General features: G+C 40.5%; 1 protein-coding gene across 1 annotated transcript in view; it reads left to right on the top strand.

Moving 5' to 3' along the window:
- Positions 1-23,246, top strand: part of hmcn2 (hemicentin 2) — a 229,065-nt gene that overhangs the window by 165,236 nt on the left and 40,583 nt on the right. Inside the window, exons 58-68 of the mRNA XM_061906866.1 lie at positions 1,525-1,632; positions 1,725-1,859; positions 3,144-3,278; positions 7,422-7,691; positions 7,785-7,975; positions 8,048-8,261; positions 11,340-11,474; positions 11,562-11,752; positions 15,680-15,761; positions 16,879-17,049; positions 20,049-20,201. Of these exons, the coding sequence (XP_061762850.1) occupies positions 1,525-1,632; positions 1,725-1,859; positions 3,144-3,278; positions 7,422-7,691; positions 7,785-7,975; positions 8,048-8,261; positions 11,340-11,474; positions 11,562-11,752; positions 15,680-15,761; positions 16,879-17,049; positions 20,049-20,201 (1,785 nt within the window). The remainder of the gene's footprint in view (positions 1-1,524; positions 1,633-1,724; positions 1,860-3,143; positions 3,279-7,421; positions 7,692-7,784; positions 7,976-8,047; positions 8,262-11,339; positions 11,475-11,561; positions 11,753-15,679; positions 15,762-16,878; positions 17,050-20,048; positions 20,202-23,246) is intronic.

The raw sequence follows: 23,246 nt of genomic DNA, 5'->3' as shown, positions 1-23,246 counted from the left end.
GGCATGTAATATGCGCCTGCCTTGAACTACTGCCGGGTCAAACTTGCCACCCCAAATTATTAGCGCATGCTTACTATTACCGCCGGGTCAAATTCGTGACGTCGCGAGTGACGCGTTCCCTGTCGTCATTTTCATAATAGCGAAGGCAGCAGGGTCGGCAATCTTTGCCACTCAAAGAACCATTTTGACCCATTTCACAACGACAACAGGAGCCGCAAAACTCTTTAGAAATGTATAATGAATTTACACAGCATGAAGAGTTGTTTTGCTTGTACTATTGTGTAAACCAGGGGTCTTGTTCATCAGCCACACCGGTTACACTGAAGGTTGTGATATAAAGAACTTTAACACTCTTACTAATATGTGCCACACTGTGAACCCACACTAAACAAGAATGACAAACACATTGTTAGAGAACATCGGCTTTTGAACACATTACAAACGCAACATAAGAATTACCCAGAATGCAATGCATCCATGACTCTTACTGCTTATATTATACAGTCACTTACCAGTGAGCTGCCTCTATTTTTTAAATTGTATTTATTTACTAGCAAGCTGGTCTCGCTTTGCTCGACATTTTCAATTCTAAGAGAGACAAAACTCAAAAAGAATTTTAAAATCCAAGAAAATATTTTAAAGACTTGGTCTTCACTTGTTTAAATAAATGTGTTTATTTTTTTACTTTGCTTCTTATAACTTTCAGAAAGACAATTTTGGAGGAAAAATACAATCTTAAAAACGATTTTAGGATTTTTAAACACATATACCTTTTTACCTTTTAAATTCCTTCCTCTTCTTTCCTGACAATTTAAATCAATGTTCAAGTAATTGTTTTTTTATTATTGTAAAGAAAAATAAATACATTTAAATAACTTTAGCTTCTGTTTTTTTGACAAAAGAATATTTGTGAAATATTTCTTCAAACTTATTATGATTAAAATTAAAAAAATATATTCTGGCAAATCTAGAAAATCTGTAGAATCAAATTTCAAAGTGGATTTTAACCTATTTAAAACATGTCATCCGAATTTTAAAATTAATCTTAATCAGGAAAAATTACTAATGATGTTCCATTAATTCTTTTTTAAATTTTTTCAAAAACATTCGACTTAGCTAGTTTTTTTCTTCATTTTTTCGGTTGAATTTTGAATTTTAAAGAGTCGAAATTGAAGATAAATTATGTTTCAAAATTTAATTTTCATTTTTTTCGTGTTTTCTCCTCTTTTAAACCGTTCAATCAAGTGTTTACAAAAAACCTTCCGTAAGAGGAAAAAAATGACAGACAGAAATACCCATTTTTTATATATATATAGATTTATTTATTAAAGGTAAATTGAGCAAATTGGCTATTTCTGGTAATTTATTTAAGTGTGTATCAAACTGGTAGCCCTTCGCATTAATCAGTACCCAAGAAGTAGCTCTTGGTTTCAAAAAGGTTGGTGACCCCTGTTTTAAATTATTCTAACAATCTTAATGAATTACATTTTGCAACGGTATACAATTGCACTTACTTCCATGCAGGGGTGCTGGAGATAACTGCTGCATTACCGAGCCATGCCGGCAGGTACACTTGCTCAGCACGAAACCCGGCCGGAGTAGCTCACAAACACATCTCCCTCACAGTGCATGGTGGGTGTGAAGGACTGGAACAACAGTATTTCAATACAAATATCTCTAAAAACAAATTCAACATAGTGCCCATAACCTTCTTAATGCATTAGAACCTCCAGAGATCGGGCCGATGACGGAGGAAGTACAAGTGGTGTTACACCATGGGACTATCCTGCACTGTGAGGTTCAAGGATTTCCCAGACCGTCCATCACCTGGCAAAGAGAGGGTGTTCCCATATCAGCAGGTAACAACACACAAACCAACAGCCATGAATGCATTCAACAGACAAACATATGTTGTAGAAAAAAAAAAGTTCTGGGGCAAGGTTACACATGTTTTACTCTAGTGTGAGTTGCTCATCATCAAAATGTATTTCAATAGCCATTCCTGCATTCGATTTAAGCTTCAGTTGTTTGCTTGAAATGAGTAACCTTCTTATTGACCTAGACTGTCAGATTAGGGCTGGGCGATATGGCCTTTTTTTAATATCTCGATATTTTTAGGTCTTATCGCGATATACGATCAATCAATCAATCAATCAATGTTTATTTATATAGCCCTAAATCACAAATGTCTCAAAGGACTGTACAAACCACTACGACTACTCACACCCAGTGGGCAAGGAGAACTCACACCCAGTGGGACGCCAGTGACAATGATGACTATGAGAACCTTGGAGAGGACCACATATGTGGGCAACCCCCCCCCCCCCCCACTAAGGGACCGAAAGCAATGGATGTCGAGCGGGTCTAACATGATACTGTGAAAGTTCAATCCATCGTGGATCCAAAACAGCCGCGAGAGTTCAGTTCAAAGCAGATCCAAGACAGCAGCGAGAGTCCCGTCCACAGGAAACCATCCCAAGCGGAGTCGGCTCAGCATCATAGAGATGTCCCCAACCGATACACAGGCGAGCGGTCCATCCTGGGTCCCGACGAGCGGTCCATCCTGGGTCCTGACTCTGGACAGCCAGAACTTCATTCATGGTCATCGGACCGGACCCCCTCCACAAGGGAGGGGGGGACAGAGGAGAAAAAGAAAAGAAGCGGCAGATCAACTGGTCTAAAAAGGAGGTCTATTTAAAGGCTAGAGTATACAAATGAGTTTTAAGGTGAGACTTAAATGCTTCTACTGAGGTGGCATCTCGAACTGTTACCGGGGACGGCATTCCAGAGTACTGGAGCTCGAACGGAAAACGCTCTATAGCCCGCAGACTTTTTTTGGGCTTTAAGAATCACTAATAAGCCGGAGTCCTTTGAATGCAGATTTCTTGCCGGGACATATGGTACAATACAATCGGCAAGATAGGATGTTACAATATTTTGCCTTGGCCTTGAATGAACACTTGATGCATATAATCACGGCACATATTCCGTACAATTGACCACTAAATGGTAACACCCGAATAAGTTTTTCAACTTGTTTAAGTCGGGGTCCACGTAAATCAATTCATGGTATAGTGCCGAGGTATAGTGTGATAACCAACCCTTGTGTCAACCAACCCCATTCTCCTTTACTCGTTTTACAGGTCACAGGCTGGCAGTGCTCTCAAACGGTTCCCTGAAGTTTTCTCGCGTCACACTTGGCGATGCAGGGACGTACCAGTGCTTGGCAAAAAATGAAGCTGGCGTGGCTGTTGGCAGAACCAAACTGGTGCTGCAAGGTAAACATTAGCTCTGTCAGGCTAAAGAAAAATATGAAGGTGTTAAGATTGTATGATATGATTTACACTGACCATACGTCCTCTTTTCCCCCGGACATGTCCTTTTTTTTGCGGGACTGTCCGGGCTGTGTTTCTTAAATGCTTAAAAAATCCGGTGTTTTGTGTCAAGGTTGTGTACTTTCAATATATGACAGGGTTAAGAGGGGTTACAAACAAAACATATTGTGATGGTGTGCGTACGCAGCAACATTCTTGAGGGAGAGGCAGAGAGCAAGAGAGCAAGGTAGTGGATTGATTGACAATCAAGGCATACTTGCGTAACAGCCATACAGGTCACACTAAGGGTGGCCGTATAAACAACTTTAACACTGTTACAAATATGCGCCACACTGAGAACCCACACCAAACAAGAATGACAAACACATTTCGGGAGAACATCCGTACCGTAACACAACTTGAATTCAACAGAACAAATACCCAGAACCCCTTGCAACACGGACTCTTACGGGATGCTACAATATGCCCCCCACCCCTCCACCTCAACCCCGATTACGTCACATCAAATATTCCACTTTGAAAAATATTTTTAGTGGAAGATTTTGCATATTTTGTTTGTTTGCCATAAAAAAACCAACATCGTTTTGTTTGACAAAAAAGGGCGGAAAACAAACAAAAAAACAACATAAAAAAAATTAAACATTTTGAAATGAGGAATAGATCTGAAGTTGATGTAGACGCCAGAGATTTAAGCGTTAAATATAAATTGTATGTATGCCCTGGCACACCATTATCATCATTTCATGACCCAAGCAAAACACTTAATACACTTTTATCCTGAAATAAATACACCTAAAATGTATTAAATAAAAACATAGAAAAAACTACCAGCAGCGGTAAAGTTTAGATCCATGAAGGAAAGAATGAAGTGAATGAATGTTTATAGCTGAATACATTTACATATGCATACAAATGTGTCTTCTTTTTTTTAAATTATTTATTTTAATGAGTTAAGTAACGTTTATGACAACCTTTTTCCAAAACATAAGAATCTGAGATATAACACGACAATGCATATGTTTATAATTTTTTTTCAAAACGCTTACAAAAAAGTGTGACCCCAAAAATGTAATGTGTGAACCCATTTTTCTGACTTGATGGGGTCCCTGGGACCCCATTTTGAAAATTTCTAGCGCCAACACTGCTGTCAACAGAGGAGAAAAAATGCTTAGTTTGAATAAATATATTATCTATAAAGCAAATTCAAGTATCATTGGTAAATTTTCACCTAGTCCCGCATATATGTGTCTTCTTTTTGGGATATCAGAATATGGTCAGCCTATATGAATGAACTAGAAAATTCCCGCGGAAATTTTGATAGGCATGCTATCTTTGCTCTGGACCGCTGGCCTGAAGCCGCCGTACTTATTAGATAGTGCCGAGTGTCTGAATACGTGAGTTTTAGGTGCAACCGTACAAAATGAGCCACAAAGCTAGTGTAAAACAGTAGCATCTTTACATAAGAATGCTAACACTTAGCATGTGTGCTAATGACAGCATGATAACAGTCATTATGTTTCATATACCAAGTTACAGTATATGACTCAAAGGTATATGACGGCGGAAATAGAAAAAAAAGTGTAAAATTTAATGAAACATTTTAGCAAGCTTAAGTTAGCTTACTAGCATGCTATCGTTTACATGCTAACAGGTGAGTGGGGTAACACTTTAGCATGGGGAACATATTCTAAGTAACAAATACTTAATTAAGAGTCATTTGGACACTAAGGGGACATATTATAAGTAACAAAGACTAAATTCAGAGTTATTTGGTTAGGGTTGGGGTTAGAGGGTTAGAGTTAGGGTTGTTGTAAAATAAGGTCATGCAGAATAAGGCATTAATAAGTACTTAATAATGACTAATTAAGACCCAATATGTTACTAATGTGCATGTTAATAAGCAACAAATTAATGGTGAATATGTTCCCCATACTAAAGTGTTACCAATGTCACATACCAAGTTGTGACTCTGATGTAAACGGTTGCGAAACTAGCTCAAAAAGTTAGCATGCTAATGTTAACATGCTAAAAAAGCTAACGTGAGCATGATATTAGTTAGCGTTTGTTACATACCAAGTTATATGATTCTAAGGTGTATGGCTGGGGAATTAGAGAAAAAAAAAAAGCAAAAAAAGTTAGCACTTTAATGTTAGCATGCTAATGTTAACATGCTAAAAAAGCTAACGTGAGCATGATAATAGTTAGCGTTTGTTACATACCAAGTTATATGACACTAAGGTGGATGGCTGGGGAATTAGAAAAAAAAAATAGAAAAAAAAAAGTTAGCACTTTAATGTTAGCATGCTAATGTTAACATGCTAAAAAAAGCTAACGTGAGCATGATAATAGTTAGCGTTTGTTACATACCAAGTTATATGACACTAAGGGGGATGGCTGGGGAATTAGAGGAAAAAAAATTGCAAAAAAAAGTTAGCACTTTAATGTTATCATGCTAAGGTTTGCACGCTAACCGTTTACAATTGTCACACGTACTTGCCATCCTTGAGACCTCCGAATTCGGGAGTTGTGGGGGGTGGTAGCGAGGGTGTATATTGTGGCGTCCCGGAAGAGTTAGTGCTGCAAGGGGTCCTGGGTATTTGTTCTGTTGTGTTTATGTTGTGTTTTGGTGCGGATGTTCTCCCGAAATGTGTTTGTCATTCTTGTGGCGGTATAGCGGTAGAGTGGCCGTAACAGCAACTTGAGGGTTACAAGTTCGATCCCCGCTTCCGCCATCCTAGTCACTGCTGTTGTGTCCTTGGGCAAGACACTTTACCCACCTGCTGCCAGTGCCACCCATACTGATTTAATGGGTTTCACTATGTAAAGCTCTTTGAGTCACTAGAGAAATTCAATAAAAATAAAAAAATCAATTCAATTGTTTAGTGTGGGTTCACAGTGTGGCGCATATTTGTAACAGTGTTAAAGTTGTTTATATGGCTAACCTTCAGTGTGACCTGTATGGCTGTTGACCAAGTAGGATTGCATTCACTTACGTGTGCGTAAAAGCAGCATATATTATGTGACTGGGCCGGCACGTTATTTGTATGGAGTAAAAGCGGACATGACGACAGGTTGTAGAGGGCGATAAAAGCAGTGCCTTTAAAGTTAAGTGAAGTGAATTAAATTTATATAGCGCTTTTCTCTTGTGACTCAAAGCGTTTTACATAGTGAAACCCAATATCTAAGTTACATTCAAACCAGTGTGGGTGGCACTGGGAGCAGGTGGGTAAAGTGTCTTGCCCAAGGACACAACGGCAGTGACTAGGATGGCGGAAGTGGGAATCGAACCTGCAACCCCCCAAGTTGCTGGCACGGCCACTCTACCAACCGAGTTATACCGCCCCCAATTTTGTTGACTGGGTGGAAATCGGGAGAATGGTTGCCCCGGGAGGTTTTAGGGACGGCGTGGCGCAGTGGAAGAGTGGCCGTGCGCAACCCGAGGGTCCCGGGTTCAAATCCCACCTAGTACCAACCTCGTCACATCCGTTGTGTCCTGAGCAAGATACTTCACCCTTGCTCCTGATGGGTGCTGGTTGGCGCCTTGCATGGCAGCTCCCTCCATCAGTGTGTGAATGTGTGTGTGAATGGGTAAATGTGGAAGTAGTGTCAAAGCGCTTTGAGTACCTTGAAGGTAGAAAAGCGCTATACAAGTACAACACATTCATTTTCGGGAGGGGCACTGAAATTCGGGAGTCTCCTGGGTGGCTTGGATTAGATTAGATTAGATAGTACTTTATTTATTCCTTCAGGAAAATTAAAATTTTCAGCACAATCCCAATTCCAGCGCCCCTTACAAAAAAGGTGATATACAGGTAAACAAGGGGGGGAATAAAATAAAATAAATTAAATAAAAAAATCGGTCTAAGTCTGGGCCCTGGAGAGGGGGTCCAGACTGAGGCCAAAGAAAAAAAACCAAGAACAACTCATAGCCATAGTACACATCCCTCTTACATCTGTGTAAGAGGGAAACATCAAACATCAAAGACAACAAAAGGACATCAAAGACATTAAAGTAGCGGCTTGGCATGTATGGTGTCACATAATAAAATAATATTATCATTACTCATCTTATTCCTTGTGTATCAGTTCCACCGGTGCTGAGTGTGCCCCATGTGGAGTACACGGCTGTGCTGGGCCAAGCAGCCAGTCTGGACTGTGTAGCTGATGGTCAGCCCCAACCAGAAGTTACTTGGCACAAAGACAGGAGATCTATCGTCGACAGCGCCCTTATACACATGTATGCAAATGGAACCTTGGTGATTACCTCCACCCAGCGCAGTGATGCCGGCCTGTATACGTGTACCGCCAAGAATCTCGCCGGTAGAACCAGCCATGATATCAGACTGGTTATTCAAGGTGAGCCAAGACTCTTGCTGACCAAGCGCAAATGTTCCAGAAAAAAATCTGCGATTTCAAAATAACAACTCACTTTTTGTCATTGTGTTTAAGTTCCCCCCATGATTCCTCCTGGGCAAGCAGAGATGTCCGTTATTCAAGGATTTCAAGCGTTGCTACCCTGTGCGGCTCAGGGTTCACCAGATCCCAAGGTATCCTGGGAAAAAGACGGTGACGTCTTGCTTAGCCTTCCTGGCAAATTCACGGTCCTGCGTTCAGGGGAGCTGATTATCGAAAGGGCCGAGGTGAGCCTATAAGCCTTTTTGTCCGTCGCCAGCTCCAAAGCATGACTCCTTTTTGTTCCATTGCTGTCGTAGCCAGGAGACGCTGGTGTGTTCACATGTGTGGCGACCAATGCTGCGGGTTCTGCAAGACAGGACACCCACTTGTCCATCAACATGAGACCCGTCTTCAAGGAACTACCTGGTGATGTAACGTTGAACAGAGGACAGGCCCTCACCATGTCCTGTCATGCTCAAGGAACGCCTCCTCCGGTCATCTCCTGGACTGTTAACCACCTGCCATATTCAGGTACATTTTGTATTCCTTAAAATTATGTGAATGTAAACCAGAGGTGCTAAAAAAACATCTGGATCGCAATTCATATTTACCGCATTTTTCGGAGTATAAGTCGCTCTGGAGTATAAGTCGCGCCTGCCGGAAATTCATAATAAAGAAGGGAAAAAACATATAAGTCGCATTTTTTGGGGGAAATTTATTTGATAAAACCCAACACCAAGAATAGACATTTGAAAGGCAATTTAATATAAATAAAGAATAGTGAATAACAGGCTGAATAAGTGTACGTTATATGACGCATAAATAACCAACTTATATTATGGTAGGAGTCATTCAAATTACTATAACATATAGAACATGCTATACGTTTAACAAACAATCTGTCACTCCTAATCGCTAAATCCCATGAAATCTTATACGTCTAGTCTCTTACGTGAATGAGCTAAATAATATTATTTGATATTTTACGGTAATATGTTAATAATTTCACACATAAGTCGCTCCTGAGTATAAGTCGCACCGCCGGCCAAACTATGAAAAAAACTACGACTTATTGTGAAGACTGGTGGGCATTGTGGTGCCGGGTTCGATTCCCTCGAGGATGCGTTGATGTGAACACAACAAAGGTAGGCTGTTAAAATATTTAATAAACAAAAAGAGAACTCTGAACAGAAATACTGGCGCTAATAAAAGGGCAAACCAAAAACGCTAGTATGAAAACTAGGAAATACAAACAGAAAACTAGACCTGGCATGAAAGCACAAAAATGTAGAAAATAAAAACAATTAGCATGTGAGCTAAGAAAAGGCAGGTGGCTTAGCATATGAGCTAGCGAGAATAAACGTAGAAAAGTAGCAGTCGTCACTTGTTGCATGAGAGCCAATTATGGACCCAGACCGAATGAACAGAAAAGGCTGGCTTAAATAGGAGGGTGATAATTAGTAGCAGGTGTGCGGGGCGAGACTAGCAGGTGGACTGATGAGTGACAAAGCAAACAGGAAATAAGGAGTCAGATATACAAAATGGAAAAACAAATAATACGTGTAGATCCGAGCGGCGGATCGCAACACTTATAGTCCGAAATATACGGTATTTAGATTCTAAATCAATACATAATTTTCAAGAATCCATAAGAAAATATATACGGTCTATATATATATATATCTTAACATTGCAACACATGCCAATACGGCCGGTTTAGTTTACTAAATTGCAATTTTAAATTTCGCGCGGAAGTATCATGCTAAAACGTCGCGGTATGATGACGCGTGCGCCTGACGTCACACATTATAGGGGACATTTTGTCCCAGCACCGTTCCCAGCTATAAGTCGTCTCTTTTCATCGCATAATTCCACAGTATTCTGGACTTCTGTGTTGCTGAATATTTTGCAATTTGTTCAATGAATAATGGAGACATCAAAGAAGAAAGCTGTAGGTGGGAAGCAGTGTATTGCGGCCGCTTTTAGCAACACAAACACAGCCGGTGTTTCATTGTTTACATTCCCGAAAGATGACAGTCAAACTTTACTATGGAACAGAGCGGTCAAGCGAACACGGTTGGATTGGACCACACACACAAAGTACAGTGTATTATGCAACGATCATTTCGAAAGATCTTGTTTCGAAGAGGGTCCCTTGCGAAGGGCAGGGATGGGCATCGCCATCACCTGTCGACTGGTGCTGAAGAACGGTGCGGGGCCGACCTTCAGGTTGTACAGGTACGACCATATAATCTCACTAAAACACTAGTAACACAATAAGCACTTAAGGCAAGGGTGTCAAACTCAAATACAGAGTGGGCCAAAATTTAAAACTGAACAAAGCCGCGGGCCAAGGTTGAACAAATTAACCTTTTAATAGGGACCCAAACAAGTTTTGCATTGAACATTGAACAAGCAAGGCTTATATACAGTAACTTTATTGTGACATGCAAAATCGAGCTTCAAATAATAATAATAATTAAAAAAATATCAAATAAAATATAAATACAAATGTAATGCCTCTTTTCTATTTGCAGTCTTCTGAGGTAAATATCAAAACATATTGTAGCGTCCCGAAAGAGTTACTGCTGCAAGGTGTTCTGGGTATTTGTTTTGTTGTGTTTGTTATGTTACAGTGCAGATGTTCTCCCGAAATGTGTTTATTATTCTTGTTTGGTGTGAGTTCACAGTGTGGCACATATTTGTAACAGTGTTAAAGTTGTTTATACGGCCAGCCACAGTGTGACCTGTATGGCTGTTGACCAAGTATGCCTTGCATTCACTTATGTGTGTGTAATAGCCGCATATATTATGCGAGTGGGCCCGCACGCTGTTTGTATGGAGGAAATGCGGACATGACGACAATTGTAGAGAATGCTAAAGGCAGTGCCTTTAAGGCACGCCTTCTATATTGTTGTCCGGGTGAAAGTCGGGAGAATGCTTGCCCCGGGAGATTTTCGGGAGGGGCACTGAATTTCGGGAGGATTGGCAAGTGTGAGAAAATGCGGTGTTACAGCGGCACCGCCAATGTGTAATAACGGCGGGCCAGCCTCAAGGGCCAAATTAAATTACACAGAGGGCCAAAATTGGCCCGCGGGCCAGAGTTTGACACCCATGAGTTAAGGGATTTTCCAGAATGATCCTAGTAAATGTGTCTAATAACATCTGAATCGCTCCCACTGTATAGTTTTTTTTTTTTCCTAGTCCTTCACTCTCACTTTCCTCATCCACAAATCTTTCATCCTCGCTCAAATTAATGGGGAAATCGTCGCTTTCTCGGTCCGAATCGATTGTAAACAATCTTCAGATGTGAGGAGCCCTACAACCCGTGACGTCACGCGCACATTGTCTGCTACTTCCGATACAGGCAATGTTTTTTGATTAGCGACCAAATGTTGCGAACTTTATCGTCGATGTTCTCTACTAAATCCTTTCAGCGAAAATATGGCAATATCGCGTAATAATCAAGTATGACACATAGAATGGACCTGCTATCCCCGTTTAAATAAGAACATCTCATTTCAGTAGACCTTTAAAACAAAAATATGAAGTGTAAGTTTCAACGGCACTTACAGTTAGTTTGTTGTTTATGATTGTTCTCTTTTTCAGGTGCCATTATTGACGAGGCAGGTAGGAGCACCGTGATGCTTGACAACGTTTCCTTGACCGATGCCGGGACGTATGTGTGTATTGCTGAAAACAGCGTGGGCTCCATCCGAGCGCTGTCTTTTGTCCGTGTCAGAGGTATTGTAAGATTTGACCGATTAGCCGAGTCAAACAAGTCACTTAACCGTCACACATGATGATATCAGCTGAATGTGTCGTCCTTAGAGCCTCCGGTGTTGAAAGGTGACGCTCACACATCTCAGACGGTCATTCAGGGCGGCTCTGCTGTGCTGGACTGTCCAGTCCACGGAGACCCCAACCCTGTTATCCACTGGCTACGGAATGGGAAACAACTCCACCGCTCTGGCCGAACGCAGGCACTTCACAATGGATCATTGGTCATCTACAGCGTCATTGTAAATACAACGTTCACGTTTCCTGTGTCAAGTTTTGTTGGTCAACTTTAAAGAATTTAGCTTCCTGGGGTTAACTTCATATATACAGTGGGGCAAAAAAAGTATTTAGTCAGCCTCAGATTGTGCAAGTTCTCCCACTTAAAATGATGACAGAGGTCTGTAATTTTCATCATAGGTACACTTCAACTGTGAGAGAGAGAATGTGGGAAAAAAATCCAGAAATTTACATTGTAGGAATTTTAAAAAATGTATTTGTAAATTATGCTGGAAAATAAGTATTTGGTCAACCATTTAAAGCTCTCACTGATGGAAGGAGGTTTTGGCTCAAAATCTCACGATTCATGGCCCCATTCATTCTTTCCTTAACACGGATCAATCATCCTGTCCCCTTAGCAGAAAAAATGCCCCAAAGTATGATCTTTCCACCCCCATGCTTTACAGTAGGTGTTGTGTTCTTGGGATGCAACTCAGTATTTTTCTTCCTCCAAACACGACAAGTTGAGTTTATACCAAAATGAATACATGAGTGATACAGCAGAGGATTGGGAGAATGTCATGTGGTCAGATGAAACGAAAATAGAACTTTTTGGTATAAACTCAACTCGTCGTGTTTGGAGGAAGAAGAATACTGAGTTGCATCCCAAGAACACCATACCTACTAGAGATGCGCGGATAGGCAATTATATCATCCGCATCTGCATCACCAAAGTCTTCATCCACCCGCCGTCCACCCGAACCAACATTTTATAAGGACCGTACCCGCCCGCCAACCGCCCGCCAACCGCCCGCTGAAATACATCAGAGGTTGTCCGCCTTTACCACTCACAGAGCTATTTAAACCTGTTTCACAGAGTAATGATGACAATTGGAGCCGCTAACGTTCCCGCGACTATCCAATAGCGTTCATCCTGATGACAAGAATATGGGCGTGCTGTGAAGCCATTGCCTTCGACACCTTCAACAACATGTACGAACCGATTGTTGGTCCGGCAACATGTTGTGTGCAGCTTCCGCAATTACACGTTCAAGATTGAAAGGCATACTGGGTGATACAGAGTACACTGATTGTTGTGATATAAACAATTTTAACACTTACTAATATGCGCCACGCTGTGAAGCCACACCCAACAAGATTGACAAACACATTTCGGGAGAACATCCTCACAGTAGTACAACATAAACGCAACACAACAAATACCCATAATCCTTTGTATCCGTGATACTTCCTGAATATATTTTACACCCCCGCGCCCCCAACCCCGCCCACCGTACCGGCGCATGGGGGGGGGGGGGGGGTTTGCTGCTAGCGGGATGTATAAAATAATCAGGAAGTGTCATGAATACAAAGGATTATGGGTATTTGTTTTGTTGCGTTTGTCTTGTGTTACTGTGAGGATGTTCTCCCGAAATGTGTTTGTCGTTCTTAATTGGTGTGGCTTCACAGCGTGGCGCATATTACTAAGAGTGTTAAAATTGTTTATATCACAACCATTAGAGTACTTTGGGTCACGCAGTATGCCTTGCAGTCGTATGCGTGTCGCCGCGGAAGCCACACACAACATGATGCTGGACTGACAAGCAGAACGTACATGTTGTAATAGGCGACAAAGTCAATGGCTTCATAGCACGCCCTAATACTTATTATCTGGGTGACTACCGGCAGTCATTCAGGAGATTAATAACGTCTCTTATTGTCTTCTTCGCTTTATGACACGGGTCTTAAATGGCACTTTGAATGGCAAAGGATACCGATCACAGAACCATGCAAATCAAATATTTCCGGATGGTTCAACCGCCACCCGCCCGAATCTAATTAAAATCTATTTTTCCGTCATGTCAACCGCCCGACCCGCGGTTTATCCGTGGACTCCGCGAATGAGACCGCAAACCGCGCATCTCTAATACCTACTGTGAAGCATGGGGGTGGAAACATCATGCTTTGGGGCTGTTTTTCTGCTAAGGGGACAGGACGATTGATCCGTGTTAAGGAAAGAATGAATGGGGCCATGTATCGTGAGATTTTGAGCCAAAACCTCCTTCCATCAGTGAGAGCTTTGAATGGTTGACCAAATATTTATTTTCCACCATAATTTACAAATAAATTCTTTAAAATTCCTACAATGTGAATTCCTGGATTTTTTTTTCACTTTCTGTCTTTCACAGTTGAAGTGTACCTACGAGGAAAATTACAGACCTCTGTCATCATTTTAAGTGGGAGAACTTGCACAATCAGTCGCTGACTAAATACTCCATTGTTTTGTCTCAATGGAGCAGTGTCAAATCTGATCGGAGGCCCTTCAGTTAGAGAACCTTAACTGCATTATCAACTGAGGGAGCAGAGAGCTGGATGCTGTCAGGCTATGGCCCGCTTTGCTCAGCCTCTAACCTTGTTATGTTCCTAACTGCTGCTGTGATGGCACTGCCCGCATCTGAGGCATTCTCTCAGACTGATGACTGTTCTTTCCACAGTGCTCTCTAATGTCAAATTGTATTCTGCCCGGTCCAAAAATATATCCTATAACTCACATAAGCTCAACTGAACGAAAAAAAATGTCAGCATTTATAGTGTTGTATTTCTTTTATCCAAAATAATATGTTTTGGGCAGCTCGGTGCATGTGTGGGTTATTCTCGAGGTATTCAGTTTTACTCCCGCAGTCCAAAAAATTTCTTGAAGACTCTAAATTGCATCTAAAGTGTTGACTGTAGTCGGACTCTCTCAGCTTTGTCATGATCATTACCAGGACAGGCAGTGTAGAAAATGAACACATTAAATACCGTATTTCCTTGAATAGCCGCCGGGGCGCTAATTCATTTAAAACCTCTTCTCCCCCCTGTGCTTACCAAAGGCATGCAGTAAAAAATTGAATTTGATGTAAGGATACCATCATGAAAGGCACATTTAATAAAAAAAAACGTTATTATGGTTATTATTTCCAGCACCGAAGGCTTGGAATAACCTACAATCGAATATTCAACTTCAAACCATTGTTACATTAAATGAGTTTAAAGCCTCTGTGAAAGGATTGCAGTCTACCTTGTCTGTATGCACATGTTTTAATATTGTAAATGTGATGTTTTATGTGTTGTTTACTGTTTTTAATGTAACCTTGCTGCTGCCCTCTTGACCAGGTCTCCCTTGGAAAAGAGATCTTTGAACTCAATGGGATTTTGCCTGGTTGTAAAGGCTGGCCGGTAAATAAAAAATAAATGAAAGGTGGTCTTACCTTTGCTCGTAAATGAGATCCTTCTGAACAGGGGCATCAATGGCTTGTTTATAGAAGAATTCCTTATCTTTCTTCAGTTTTAAAAAGTCTCTCAGGAAGCTGCTAAAGGACCGCTGCTATCAGTTAGCTCGGGTGTGGGCTATTTCCCTCTCGTATCTTTATCCCAGGACCAAGAAAGGACATGGCTTGAGCAGTTTGACTTTGTTTAGTTTTCAATAAAACCTCAGTCAGGTCGCTCTTCCGCTCGCTCGCCGGTATCTTGGGGAGGGCTACAGCTAGCGTGAACTAGCATGCCCCGCCTGTCTATCGGACCGTAGGCTCCACAGGTATAATTAATAAAACATAGCTGCTTACTGTTCTTTTTAGCATACCGGTATTCAATAGCTTGGACCTTAAATCCTACTGAATAGCTCTTAATCTTCTTCCCTTTATGCGATTTCAAATTGTTGAAAATAAGCCTCTGCCATTTTGAAAATGATGATAGGGAAAGTGTCACTCGTGATGTCACGAATTTGACCCGTTGGTAATAGTAAGCATGCGCTAATAATTTTGCGAAGCGAGTTTGACCCGGCAGTAATTCAAGGCAGGCGCATATTACATACCTGCCGGCAATTCAAGGAAATACGGTAATTTCTAACCATAAGTTTGAAGGTTTGTTTGGTTTAATCACGATACCTGGTTTTTATTTTTTGCTCTCCATAGGTGACAGATGAAGGGGAGTACCAGTGTGTGGCGGAGAGTGAAGCTGGGTCCGCTGAACGGACCATTACTCTGAAAGTTCAGAGTGAGTTTGGAGCTTTGTAGATAATTAAACTGTGTAATGAAGGGGCAGCACTTCCTCTGTGTGAGTGAACATCCAACCCTCACTGCACTCGGTGTTTGCTTTACTCTAAATCTGTTCCTTGATCATTGCTCCTTGGATGAAACCATTACTTCACCAGTGAAGTAATGGTTTGATTGATTGATTGATTGATTGATACTTTTATTAGTAGATTGCACAGTACAGTACATATTCCGTACAATTGACCACTAAATGGTAACACCCGAATAAGTTTTTCAACTTGTTTAAGTCGGGGTCCACGTTAATCAATTCATGGTACTAATATATACTATCAACATAATACAGTCATCACACAAGTTAATCATCATAGTATGTACATTGAATTATTTACATTATTTACAATCCGGGGAGTGGGATGAGGAGTTTTGGTTGATATCAGAACTTCAGTCATCAACAATTGCATCAACAGAGAAATGTGGACATTGAAACAGTGCAGGTCTTATTTAGTAGGATATGTACAGCCAGCAGAGAACATAGTGAGTTCACATAGCATAAGAACAAGTATATACATTAGAAGTACATTTGAGTTGTTTATAATCCGGGGAGATGGGATGTGAATGGAGGAGGGTATTAGTAAAGTGTTGAAGTTGCCTGGAGGTGTTGTTTTAGAGCGGTTTTGAAGGAATATAGAGATGCACTTACTTTTATACCTGTTGGGAGTGCATTCCACATTGATGTGGCATAGAAAGAGAATGAGTTAAGACCTTTGTTAGATCGAAATCTGGGTTTAACGTGGTTTGTGGAGCTCCCCCTGGTGTTGTGGTTATGGCGGTCATTTACGTTAAGGAAGTAATTAGACATGTACTTCGGTATCAAGGAGGTGTAGCGGATTTTAAAGACAAGGCTCAGTGCAAGTTGTTTTACTCTGTCCTCCACCCTGAACCAGCCCACTTTGGAGAAGTGGGTTGGATTGAGGTGTGATCTGGGGTGGAGGTCTAAAAGTAACCGGATTAGCTTATTCTGGGATGTTTGGAGTCTAGATTTGAGGGTTTTGGAGGTGCTGGGGTACCAGGAGGTTGTTTATACCAATGTCTACGTTCATCGTATCTCTCTGTTTCAGTCAATGGAGGCTATTCCAACTGGCAGGACTGGGGTCCCTGCAGTAGCACCTGTGGACAAGGCTTCCAAGAGCGCATTCGAGTTTGCGACAACCCAAAACCAACAAATGGTGGACGGTCATGCAGCGCGCCAAGTACTGACTCCAGAAAATGTCAAGCTGGCCTTTGTCCAGGTAAAAATGCCACACTGACACGGTTTGTCCTCTGTGTGTATAGACCGGGGGTCAACAACCTGCAGCTCTCAAGCTCTTTCTTGGACATTTTAGTGGCTCCTTGGAGTATTTTTATAAAAGGATTGAAAATTAAAGGCCTACCGAAACCCACTACTACCGACCATGCAGTCTGATAGTTTATAGATCAATGATGAAATATTAACATTGCAACACATACCAATACGGCCTTTTTTAGTTTACTAAATTGCAATTTTAAATTTCGCGCGAAGTATCCTGTTGAAAACGTTGCGGTATGATGACAAGTGCACGTGACATCACGGATTGAAGTTGTCTGCTTTAATCGCATAATTACACAGTATTCTGGACATCTGTGTTGCTGAATCTTTTGCAATTTGTTCAATGAATAATGGAGACGTCAAAGAAGAAAGACGTAGGTGGGAAGAGGTGTATTGCGGCCGCCTTTAGCAACACAAACACAGCTGGTGTTTCCTTGTTTACATTCCCGAAAGATGACGGTGAAGCTTTACCATGGAAAAGAGCGGTCATGCTCAAGCCAACATGGTTCCCTACCACATGTCAACCGGCAGGTTTCGGTGAGAAAATGGTGGTAATAAGTTGGCTCTTACCATAGACATGAGCGGAGAGCTTGCGTAGTTCCTCCTGCAGCTGCGGACTCTCTTGCTCCCTCCCGCCGGCCGCCCCCAACCGTCGGATGCTTACACCGTAGAGGAGGGAGAAAAAAATAAATAAATCTCAGCCCGGCTGCCTTGGCCTCGTCGAGAAACGTGGCTTCCCTCGGAGACACTGGCGGTCACCACACCCGTGGCCGCACCCTTCCGACTCTCAGGTTGTACAGGTACGACCATATAATCTCACTAAAACACTAGTAACACAATAAGCAGATAAGGGATTTTCCAGAATTATCCTAGTAAATGTGTTTAATAACATCTGGATCGCTCCCACTGCCCTCGTCGTTTTTTTTGTTTTGTTTTGTTTGTTTTTTTCTAGTCCTTCACTCTCACTTTCTTCATCCACGAATCTTTCCTCCTCGCTCAAATTAATGAGGAAATCGACGCTTTCTCGGTCCGAATCGCTCTCGCTGCTAGGGTCAATGTGACACTGATCTTATTAATAATCGTATTTATGTCACCATACATAATACAACTTACTTCGCTGATTATAATTATAATTTTTTTTTTAAATGGTATTATTCATGAACTATATTGGGAATAAATTGAGAACAGGAAGTGAACTCAAGTGTTAGCAATTGTTAGCAATGGAAAAAGGTAGGATAAAATAAGCTGTGCTTCTTCCTACTCCTTTTCAAACTTGTTGAAAGGAGAAACTGGATATTTAATGCATGATGTTGTGATTGGAAGCTTGTTTGAAATAAACTCGAACCATAAACTGTTTGCACTTTAATTTTATTGGCAGTTTAGTCAATGCATATATTCATTATTAGTTTAGTTTATTTATTATAGCACAATATAATTGCATTTAAATTATTTTTTGGCAGTGATTTATGAGTCTAAATCAGTGTTAATATTTGAGTGGGCCCCAGACTCTTCTGTAGTGGAAAAGTCGGGACCTAAGAACCACTGTCTTAGAAGACTTTTGATGCTCTGTGTTTAAAGGGGAACATTATCACAATTTCAGAAGGGTTAAAACCAATAAATATCAATTCCCAGTGGCTTATTTTATTTTTCAAAGTTTTTTTCAAAATTTTACCCATCACGCAATATCCCGAAAAACTGCTTCAAAGTGCCTGATTTTCACCCGTCCATTTTCCTGTGACGTCACTGCGTGATGCCAATACAAACAAACATGGCGGACAGAACAGAAAGATATAGCGACATTAGCTCGGATTCAGACTCGGATTTCAGCGTCTTAAGCGATTCAACAGATTACGCATGTATTGAAACGGATGGTTGGAGTGTGGAGGCAGATAGCGAAAACGAAATTGAAGAAGAAACTGAAGCTATTGAGCCATATCGCGACAGACGACGACAACGAGGACAAATTCGGCGATCGCCGTCTAACCAACGATTGCATCTTTTGACCACTGGTGCAACTTGAATCCGTCGATTGGTATGTGTTTGTTTGGCATTAAATGTGGGTGGAGGGAAAGGCTGGATGCAAATATAGCTACAAATGAGGCATAATGATGCAGCTAGCCTAAATAGCATGTTAGCATCAATTAGCTTGCAGTCATGCTGTGCGCAAATATGTCTGATTAGCACATAAGTCAATAACATCAACAAAACTCACCTTTGTGATTTCGTTGACTTTATCGTTGGAAATGCATCTCTTTTGAGTGTCGCAGGATATCCACACATCTCTGTGCCGTCTCTGTCGTAGCATCGCTATCGTCGGTAGCGATGCTACGACAGAACAGAACAAACGAGGGACTTTTGCCTCTTTTGACCACTGGTGCAACTTGAATCTGTTGATTGGTATGTGTTTGTTTGGCATTAAATGTGGGTGGAGGGAAAGGCTGGATGCAAATATAGCTACAAATGAGGCATAATGATGAAATATGTAAATACAGCTAGCCTAAATAGCATGTTAGCATCAATTAGCATGCCGTGACTATTGATATGTCTGATTAGCACGCTCCACGTAAGTCAACTTGAATCCGTCCCTGTTCGTGTTGTTACACCCTCCGACAACACACCGACGAGGCATGATGTCTCCAAGGTATGGAAAACAGTCGAAAACGCGGAAAATAACAGAGCTGATTCGACTTGGTGCGCGTAATAAGATTGAGAAAATGGCGGATCGCTTCCTGTTGTAACGTCACGGGTGAAAGGTCATTGCTCCGACAGCGAACAATTGAAAGGCGTTTCAATCGCCAAATTCACCCTTTTAGAGTTTGGAAATCGGTTAAAAAAACATATGGTCTTTTTTTCTGCAACATCAAGGTATATATTGACGCTTACATAGGTCTGGTGATAATGTTCCCCTTTAATGCATGTGTGGTGTATGTTTTCTGATTAAAGGTGAAACCCCCCGCAAGACCAGAGGTAGCCTGATTGGAATGGTAAATGAGAGGGAGTTTGGAGTCTCATTCCTGGAGGCCAACATCACAGATAACGAAGAGGAGGGCAGCAGCTTTTTGCAGGCCCGTCTGGACAACATTCCTCCAAGTGTGGGTTAGTAGGCACAAATGAACTGAATTATACATTTTATTCTGTGGGACATATTTTATTTTAACACTCATTTTGTGTTCCTTGCTGATAAACATATAGTATATTTTATGGCTGTCAAAATTTACGCGTTAACTCATTAATTAATCACAAAAAAATATTGCATTAATCATATACACCAGGGGTCACCAACCTTTTTGAAACCAAGAGCTACTTCTTGGGTACTGATTAATGCGAAGGGCTACCAGTTTGATACACACTTAAATAAATTGCCAGAAATAGCCAATTTGCTCAATTTACCTTTAATAAATAAATCTATATACCGGTATGTATAAAAAAATGGGTATTTCTGTCTGTCATTCCGTCGTACATTTTTTTTGCTTTTACAGAAGGTTTTGGTAGAGAATAAATGCTGAAAAAAACACTTAATTGAACGGTTTAAAAGAGGAGAAAACAGGAAAAAAAAAAAGAAAAGTAAATTTCGAAACATAGTTTATCTTCAATTTCCACTCTTTAAAATTCAAAATTCAACCGAAAAAAAGAAGAGAAAAACTAACTAATTTCAATCTTTTTGAAGAATTTATGGAACATCATTAGTAATTTTTCCTGATTAAGATTAATTTTAGAATTTTGATGACATGTTTTAAATAGGTTAAAATCCACTCTGCATTTTGTTAGAATATATAACAAATTGGACCAAGCTATATTTCTAACAAAGACAAATCATTATTTCTTCTAGATTTTCCAGAACAAAAAATTTAAAAGAAATTCAGAAGACTTAAATCTGATTCTAAAGATTTTGCTAGATTTGCCAGAATAATTATTTTGAATTTTAATCATAATACGTTTGAAGAAATATTTCACAAATATTCTTTGTCGAAAAAACAGAAGCTAAAATGAAGAATTAAATTAAAATGTATTTATTATTCTTTACAATAAAGAATAAAAACATTACTTGAACATTGATTTAAATTGTCAGTAAAGAAGAGGAAGGAATTTAAAAGGTAAAAAGGTATATGTGTTTAAAAATCCTAAAATCCTTTTGAAGGTTATATTTTTTCTTATAATTGTCTTTCTGAAAATTATAAGAAAGAAATTTAAAAAATTAATCAATTTATTTAAACAAGTGAAGACCAAGTCTTTAAAATATTTTCTTGGATTTTCAAATTCTATTTGAGTTTTGTCTCTCTCAGAATTAAAAATGTCGAGCAAAGCGAGACCAGCTTGCTAGTAAATACAATTTAAAAAATAGAGGCAGCTCACTGGTAAGTGCTGCTATTTGAGCTATTTTTAGAACAGGCCAGCGGGCGACTCATCTGGTTCTTACGGGCTACCTGGTGCCCGCGAGCACCGCGTTGGTGACCCCTGCTGTCCACACTTTGATTAATCATGCTATTTATTATGACTCTACAAGCACTTTTACCTTAACCGCCATACAATTAGTGATCAGATCAATACACACGTCAGTACGAAAATGAGTGAGGAGACTCCGACTGGTTTGCTCGCTTCCAAATTTCCCTACAAAATACAATCTGAAAGAACTTTAGATAAAACTGTTACCAATTTTTGTGCAAATACATGACATGCATTCAAGTAAAATGGTTAAAAACGTTCTTGGATGACATTCTGACAATGAAATTTCATGTGTGTACTAGGGCTGGGCGATATATATCGATATATATACGATATATCTCGGGTTTGTCTCTGTGCGAAATAGAAAATTACTATATCGTAATATTTGAGTAAACGTTCTCACGCAGTTGCTTTTAGCTGCAGGCATTACACTACAGGCTCTTTTCACTACTTCCTGTCTTTCCTTCTCACAGACAAGCAGGCGCACATTCTTACATAATTCACATACGTATACGCCCTCGCCCAGCAGAGAGGTAGCAGACTGGGCTACGTTAGCTGCTAACGTAGCCGTACGAGTGGGAATACGAGAGAAAGAAGCTGCGGATCTGGTAACAAATGAAGGAAGACTTAATTCCCATCGTCTGGCGGTGGTTCTGCTTCAAGTAGGAATAGGTTGGACAGACAACCGTAATTTGTTGTCCAAAACAGGGGTCGGGAACCTTTTTAGCTGAGAGAGCCAAAAAGCCAAGTATTTAAAAATATATTTCCGTAAGAGCCATATAACATTTTTGGTAACACTGAACACAACTAAAAATGTGAGTTTTTAAGTAAGACCAACTATAGAGTATAATAGGTCTCTTATTCTTTGTAATTACATTGTTATTCTGAAGCTAACTGTGGAGAGGGCGTGGCCTGCGGGCCTGCAGCGAAGCAGGGTGTTGCCAGGACCGGCCTCGAAATCTGCGACAGGTGCGTAGATGTCCCACCTGGGCCTTGTTATCTAATCACCTGTCGCTCTGTTATAAGCAGCAGCCAGGAGGAGAGACGGGGTTGGGGGTGGAGCCAGAGCGTGAGTGAGGACGAAAGAGAAAAAGACAATTGCTGGAAAGCAACTGAGAGACTTATTGAAGATTAAAACAATATTGTAACCCTAAAACAGCCTCTCATGTCGGTGCTTGGTGGTCTGAAGAACCCCCAGGAGGACAAGCCCCACATTAACCAATAATAATTACTTTTTTACCATTAACGCAACTTCTTGAACATAAAAAAGCATGACAATGTTTTATATTTTAAACGTTATTTTCAACACTGTGATTACAAGTGGAATTATTCATTACTTATCGTGTTAAGCAATCTCAGCTCAGATTTATCCGAGAGCCAGATGCAGTCATCAAAAGAGCCACATCTGGCTCTAGAACCATAGGTTCCCTACCCCTGCTATAAAAAGTAGCATTACTGCTAATATGTAGCATCATTTGAAAAGTCACTCGCTAGAGAATGAAGAGAATTTCATAACGTTCGTCGTAACCTACAACATAGTAAAGGACAAATACTATTTGATTTCCTATTATGCAGCTCATTTTTATTTGACACTTAAATTGTCTCTGACTATCTTGCACTTTATGTTTTGGAAATGACTAGAATGTTTGTTCCATTGCTTAATAACTTTAATAAATACAGTTTTTGGTCAAAGGACTT

This window comes from Nerophis ophidion, linkage group LG07 (genome assembly GCF_033978795.1).
Source record: "Nerophis ophidion isolate RoL-2023_Sa linkage group LG07, RoL_Noph_v1.0, whole genome shotgun sequence".
In the NCBI taxonomy this organism is placed as follows: domain Eukaryota; kingdom Metazoa; phylum Chordata; class Actinopteri; order Syngnathiformes; family Syngnathidae; genus Nerophis; species Nerophis ophidion.
The sequence above is the reverse complement of the archived record's forward strand: the minus strand, read 5'-3'. Positions and strand labels throughout refer to the sequence as shown.